Source organism: Pinus tabuliformis, chromosome 3_1 (assembly GCF_031772625.1).
Source record: "Pinus tabuliformis cultivar Carrire ecotype Pingquan chromosome 3_1, CPIR1, whole genome shotgun sequence".
Taxonomy (NCBI): Eukaryota; Viridiplantae; Streptophyta; class Pinopsida; order Pinales; family Pinaceae; genus Pinus; species Pinus tabuliformis.
The window spans coordinates 184,257,694-184,264,896 of record NC_142301.1 but is presented as its reverse complement, the minus strand read 5'-3'; the positions used below and the strand labels follow the sequence as shown (position 1 = coordinate 184,264,896).

General features: G+C 35.8%; 1 protein-coding gene across 3 annotated transcripts; it reads right to left on the bottom strand.

The window, feature by feature from the left end:
• Positions 1-275: 275 nt before the first annotated feature.
• On the bottom strand, positions 276-5,031 carry LOC149186408 (uncharacterized). 3 transcript variants are annotated; one of them, XM_089410996.1, is made up of 9 exons: positions 4,874-5,024; positions 4,645-4,749; positions 3,268-3,399; positions 2,387-2,473; positions 1,984-2,236; positions 1,594-1,725; positions 1,356-1,453; positions 1,104-1,221; positions 276-909 (listed from the first exon to the last, which is right to left on the bottom strand). In XM_089410996.1, exons 2-9 carry the CDS (start codon positions 4,675-4,677, stop codon positions 770-772), a joined length of 993 nt encoding a protein of 330 aa, XP_089267122.1. In that variant the 5' UTR covers positions 4,678-4,749; positions 4,874-5,024; the 3' UTR covers positions 276-769. The 3 variants fall into 3 exon arrangements, with proteins under 3 accessions (XP_089267122.1, XP_089267121.1, XP_089267123.1); XM_089410995.1 differs by having other exon boundaries at positions 4,645-5,031; XM_089410997.1 differs by having other exon boundaries at positions 1,594-1,719; positions 4,645-5,031.
• Positions 5,032-7,203: the final 2,172 nt, after the last annotated feature.

The following is a 7,203-nucleotide window of genomic DNA, read 5'->3' as shown; positions in this document are numbered from 1 at the left end:
TAGGATGCTCAAGTAAATCTCAATTGCTACTTTTGCACCGTCAGGATTTGCAAAGGATTATGAAAAACATACGATTGCCATTCCACCTGGGGTGAGTCCCATACAAAAGCATTCCCAAGATATTTTTGTCTAGTGTTAGCAAGACTAGCAACTGCTCTGTTGATGCTGTGCCCCATACATTGTAATGATAAGAAACTATGCCTCTGCTTCACTCATGAATTTATGAAATGCACTTGTGAACTTCTGAAAACAATAGCATCAGAATAGTCGGCATAGAAGAAGATGAAAAGGGCATCTCAACGATATCCATATAAATATTGAATGCATGTAATAACCAGTTATATATGACATATAAGGGTACAGTCACTATGTTTCCTCACTTATTTTAATTTATGCACATGCTTGTTTATGTGTGCCTTCATCTCTTGTAAACAAAGGCCAAAAACTCTTCCACAGCTGTGTCAATAGTGCTATATGAAGCAGGTTACTCTTAGGTTTCTGCTTTCCAAGGGGTTGGACTGCCAAACATACCATATTTGTAGATTTGTGATGGTAGTCCAACTTTATAGCAATCAACAAAAGATCTAAATTGTCAAAAGGAATCTTTCTCATACTTTACTCCTTTGGCAAGACCTGACTGGACCATATATGATCCACCAAGTATGAAGAATAATCATGAGATCAATTACACCCTGTATGTACCAGATGCCGCGAGGATGAAGCTGAGACCAATCTGTGAATGCGCTTAACAAGATAATCACAATACCAATTAATTTTTACTCTTAAAGGAAGCCTTTGACTTCGATTTTGACTTAAAAGAAGAAACTTTGGACTTTGCAGGCTTTGAATCGGCTACGTTAGTGAATTCAGGAGGAGGATCCGGTGGAAGACCTGGGGTTTCCGACAAACCTGCATGCATTCCACGGTAGATTGTAAAACATTGGTCCTCTCATGCAGAATACATTAAATATTCTAACAAGCTCATAACAAAAGCTAGGATATCAGCGAGAATCTAGAGTGATAAAAAATACTATATTTGACCCAACCAGTCTCAGCTGAATAAACCTAAATTTAAATATTCTTCACTAATTCAAGACACATACCCTGTGAATTCCACCTAGCTGCAGATGCAGCATCATAGATCCAACCCGGGCCCTGTGGCTGGCCAAAATCACTGAGAGGAGCTAATGAGAAGTCAGGAGCTGGCCTCAGTTCATCCATCTGCAACCTCCAGCAAAAATAAGAGAAAAAACACAGATTTAAAAATATATCCAACAGTTCAGTGTTTGGCTATATTGTTTGAAAATGTTCTATTTCTGTACCATCTGATCATATTTTGGTTTTGAAAGTCATACCCAGCTTGGACCATTAACAGATGGCCCATCCCAGCCAATGTGAGCTACATGTCTAACATCTGTAGGATATCCAATCTCCATTTCATGATCCGTGGAAACTGCAGCAAATTAAAAACTCCAAGAAAGTTAATAAGTGCATGCATTTCACATGCAAATAAAAGGGGCAAATGCCTATTTGCAAATTTATGGCTTGCCTGTGCCTATCTACCTTGGAATGATGGATAGTCAAGTTATTTACCAAATATATGGGAGAGAACTTTTAAGCCCTTTTTGAATCTCTGCCACTTTGTAGATGAATGAGACTTTGTCGATGATGAACTAAACACAGTGGTTCCAACTGGAGGTTGTTGAGAAGAGGACTCTTCTGGAGCTAGTTTAACATAGGCATGAAATGAACAATTAAAAGAATCAGCCAAATCTATGTCCTTAAATTACATTTACAGCACTTGACATATGCACCATAGCTTACATTGAAAAAAAGGAGAATTAGAAATCATGTTCCATGAAAGTCGAAAGAAGATAAAACTTCAGGGTCACTCATAAGAAGCAGGGATGCCAAATTTTTTGATGAAAAAATGATCATCAAATCATATATTAAATCAAAATATCTCTTTTACAGTGCAATTACCTCTAGAAAGAGATTTACTCTTGGCTGAAGAGCGTTTTGGCACGCTTTCGCAATTCAGTACTGATTTCTTTTGAGAACTTCCCTCAATTTGTGAAGCAGTTGACTCAGATTTGTCTCTCACTTGATCCTTGGTTGTAATTGTTACCGAAGAAGCACACTGAATAGTAAATGGTTTCACAGATTTCTGTATACGCTCTTTCATCTCATCTGCTGCATCTTTATCTCTAAAACCAAAGCCACGAAAACTTTCATTCTGCAAATCAATGAGTGCAACCGTTATTATAAATGAAAGCATTCCAGAGTCCAGACTAAGCATCCAAATGTTGATATCACAGATTTTACATGGAGCATTATGAGTATGTTAGAAACATTAGAAGAAAACCTTGAAAAAGGAAGTATCTACCTCTTGACGAATTACAAAGAATCTCTCTACAGGAACACTAATTGCATCTGGCTTGCGCACTGTATGCTCAAAAAGGACTTGACCATCCTACAGTCATTCTCAAATTTTAAGTCAGAATCATTTAGGAAATAAGTATTTGCAATTAAATGTTGACAAACCATAAGCCTCAAGATTTTGTTTTATATGGACAACGTACTTTCAAATAAAAGAGATTCTACAGCACAGCAAGACTGTGAGTGATTCCAAAAGTGGCCAGACACCTGTTTTATCTTTAGGATAAGAGATTAAAAAAGGCGTAGCCTATAACATTTAGGTCTATAACATATCTAGCTCCATGGAAGGCAAAGATAGAGGACATGCCACAAACTGAACCAGCAGAAAGATTTGTAGAACATAATATTAGAGAGTAAAAATAAGGCTAATAGTACTTGCAACATGAAAATTAATGAACCACAAACACAAAGTTGCAATTGTGAATCAAGATAACAAAACTTAAGAATTAGATAATAAAAAGAAGATTTACAAAACCAAGATATTAGAAACCATCAACAGGAACAATGTAGCACTTTGAGCAAACCTGGTCACCAGGGGCAAACTCTAATTTTGTAAAGCATTATCCAGAGGAATGGAAAGGCTTCCTATGCTGCTAGAATTAGAAAATATCAAAATCCCAGTATGATGCAAATTTCCACATAGTCAGTGTCTACTGGCTCTGTAGATATACTTCTCAGAAGTGCAAAATGGCAGAAATAACTCTAAATAAAAATGGCTAATGAAAAGAAGCACCTAGAGAGCACAGTCAAGGAATGCGAGCAAAACAAGAAAACTAGTACACTAGTTTTAGAACCAAATCAGATATTTGATCTCGGATTAAAACTCACAAGCAAATCATTGAGTTGAAAATGAAGTACAGCGCCACCGAGTGGTTTCATGTGAAGTTCCCCCACAGTTCGACTGTTCTGCCAAGAAGCACTCCCTCGAGCTGCCTCGAACAAGGCCACTGGACACCTTGCCTGTGTAGAGTCCAACAATCATAAGTCAATTTCCCTCAGCAAGTTTCACCTTTGATATTTCAGTTTCTACATATATAAAAATTAATACATTCAGTTTCCTGCATAATGAAGAACTTCAAGCATTTGCAAGGTGTCTTCTAACGAGGTTTTTATTTTTCAGAGGACCAGGCAGGAAGTCGCATGCATTGTGTTTGATATTGGTCCCATTTAAAATCATGACAAAAGTATGTCATTGTCAAAGTACTGAAAAGTGGGTCAGAGGAATTCTTAATAAAATTTTAGAGGAATTTTTAATAAGACTAAGTATATCTGAGGATGTAAATATTCAGAACAAAGGAAAACAAATGGTGTCGCTTTTTTATCACTGGTATAGATTGGCCAAATGATTGCCCTAACAGAACTGGTCATGTAAATATGATAGGTATGCCCCGATCCTGGCATTTGATGGTGAACAGATTGATGTCTGTGCAGAAATGCTAATTAAGCAAGTTGAGGCTTATTCTCGAATCTCAACTAGTAAGATCTCAAAAGAAGCTTTATCCTATATTTGAACTTCCACAGCACTAGGTTGCAGTCATTTTAATGTCATAGAAAAGAAAACACAATTCACAAACTGGATCAGTTCAGCACAAACAGAAATGGGAAAATATTGCGTACCTTGAATGTTTGGGCACAATTAATCATAATGTCAAAAGATCAAACAGGTTTCTGTAAAGTACAGCAAGAAAGCAGGTTTTCCATGATAATTGACTAGTCTGTCTCCCAACCTTGATAGGATTGCTATCCTTATAGGGTTATACAATTTCAGACAAAAATGCCACAGTTACCCTAAGATCCTCTACAGATAATTAAGAGAGACAAGGCTTCAAATAACCTTTCTCCGTCATCTAGTTTATTCATCTCAAACACAATACTGTCTTTTGATTCCACCGAATAATAGTTTAAGTCTGTTCTATATAAGAAAAATTGAACACCTTTATTGCTTATTTAAAATTTGCAGCATTATAAGGTCAGAGGTAGAAAATTGTCAGAAAGTTTACCCCGCAGATCAATGCATTTACTATTTCCAAGCCTCTGAGGACAACCGATGAAAACTTCATTTCAGACACTTTACTAGCCCCAAATTCTATGCTCGGAAACTACAGAGGGAAACCAAACCATGGAAACCCATATGCTTTCTGCGATTCTTAGAAGCACCCGCCATTTTAAAAGTTTACAGGTGGACCTGAGAAAATCAATACTTACCACATATGTCGGAGGCCACCCAAGAGTCTTCATTCTCTGATACCTATTGTATGAGACATTATACTTTATTTGCCGAGTCTCCGATGATCAGTGCTCGAGCAGGACCTGAAAAACATATTAGGTAGTAGTGATTCAGGGGCATACAAGCTTAAACCCATAATTCTGCACCCCGGAGCCAAATTGGCATTAGTCGGATGTCAAATTACATAAAGACCGGATGTCAAATTACATAAAGACCAGCTCCAAAAAATAACCCAGCTGCAAAATTTGGAGTAGAACGAAGAATTGCTTTGAAGCAAACATGCAAATATGTTGGTTTAGACTTTGGACAATCCAAAAAAAAGTCATATGACATGAATTCTACAAGCAATTGGAAGAAGGGGTTAACTCAACCTCTCAGTCACAGTCTCAGACTTCTTAACTTGGCGTTAGTTTAACGAAAGCTAACGTGTATGTCAAGTTACAGAAATAAGTGCGCATCTAGTAATTCACGGGGAAATTTGTTTTCGAAGACTTAGGGTTGTTGGAACACATCTGCATGCGAAAGCACAATTTTTTTTTTTCCAAATTTTCCTAATAATTTATTTTTCTTTCTGTGGGACATACCTATTTACTTTTCCGTCTTTCTCTTTTTCTCGGTCTTCCATGATCTTTATGCTTTCCATAAAACCGTCGACATTTGTCTGAAAATTGCTTCCTTCAGCCGCTAAGATGTAGTATTTCTTCGGCTAATTATGGAATTTTGATGACCATGGAGTTTTCCCGGACCTAATACAGAATACTGTCTAAAAATATACGATTGAAGCAGGGGCTTTGTGTGAATAAAACCTTAATGGACAACTTAAGGCTCCATAAACCATATCCATTTTTTAACAGTATATCATTTCGGTGGGTGGTTCCTAAGATCCTGGATCTTGTGCTAAAATAGTTTACTTTAACCTTCTCAAATATGAAAAGGATTTTTATAATAACTCTCCTAGATAATTTAAATAAATACTTCTTTTTAACTCTCCTAGATACTTAATTTAAATAACTCAGAAAGTTAGTTCAATTAGTGGGTATATTGTTGAGAGTTGTTGATTATATTATTTTTACAAAATCGTAGGTTATCTACTTTATCTTAAAATTTTATTTTTAATAAATAATTTATATAATTTATTTTATAACAAATAGAAAAGTTTAAATATTCTTTAGTTTGGATTTTTCCTTTAGAGATTATTATCAAGATTAGGTTATAAAAAAATATTGAAATTGTTATTTTAATGGTTAAAATTATATTTTTAATTATATAAATAATTTAATATTTTCAAAAAAAAATATTGCATTATTATTTAATATCAACAATTAATATATGAGATTTCAACAAATTTTAAATCAAATTTAGAGAAAAAGGGTGGTTGGAAAATCATCGTTGGAAAATATTTAAATTGTAACATGTTTAGACTATGTGGGTCTTTTTCTCATTGAAAGCATGACTATGATTACGTACTAAATCTACAAAGAACAACATAAACAATAAGAACCCCGAATGGGGTGCCAAGGATGCTATGCCAAAGCTCTAAGGCCACACATCTGCCATTGTCCTCCGATTGTCTGATAGAGGTGATGATGGTTAACTTGGAAGGTACAAGGGACTTGCAAGAATTCATCATGGGAGGCTTTGTGGCCATCACAATCCCATTCTTCACATTATGAAGAGTGTCATGGGAAGTATAGTGAAGGATTGGGTTTTAATTATAGAGCATTATGAGAGTTTGTTTATCATTCTATCACATCCTCACAAAATTTAATAGTCTTGATTGCCCTTGATCCGACATTATTGCTCACATCATGGGCAGGCTTTGGATGATATTTCTTCTACGTTGGATTTCCCTTCTATATATTTAGCCTCCCTTACACCATGTTAATAGAAATTTGATGCTCAAAATCAGATAGCTTCCTAGTTTGGACTCGTCTTCCTTTGGTTTGCCCTTGCTAATTCCCCCCTATTTGCTTTGACATCCATTTTTGTACCCCCTTCTTTCTCCCCTTGACCCTACCCCTTTTTTAGAATGTGTTAATGATTGTCTAATGGTTTTATACACACACATAAGGCATTTTGTAAACATTTTGACCAAATTATTCTTCAATAACTCAATATATTGTAAAAGAAGTTTATCCCATATACATCATGGGAATTGTCCTCCTTTCACTCCTCATACATAATTGAGGTGAATGAGGCCCTTTAGACATAAGGGAAAAATGTAGTGTGAGGTAATGCATTATGTGGATGCTCTAGTATTTCAAGATGGAGAGTTTGTCTATAGATTAAAAGACCAAGTTTGTCTCTCTTTTTCCTAATTGGTTCATTAATTTGTCTAATGCTTTTCGTAGGAGATTAGACAAGTTAGATATTTTGGTGTATGTTAATGCATATTCTCCTAATCTAACACCCTTGTTGAGTCTCTTCCACCAAATCTCCTACGCTTGGCTTGCAATGGTTTTGGGTGTTGAGCGCATCATGGTTATCATAGCCCTCATCTAAATCACAACCAACTCAATGTTGCATTTTTTACCCAT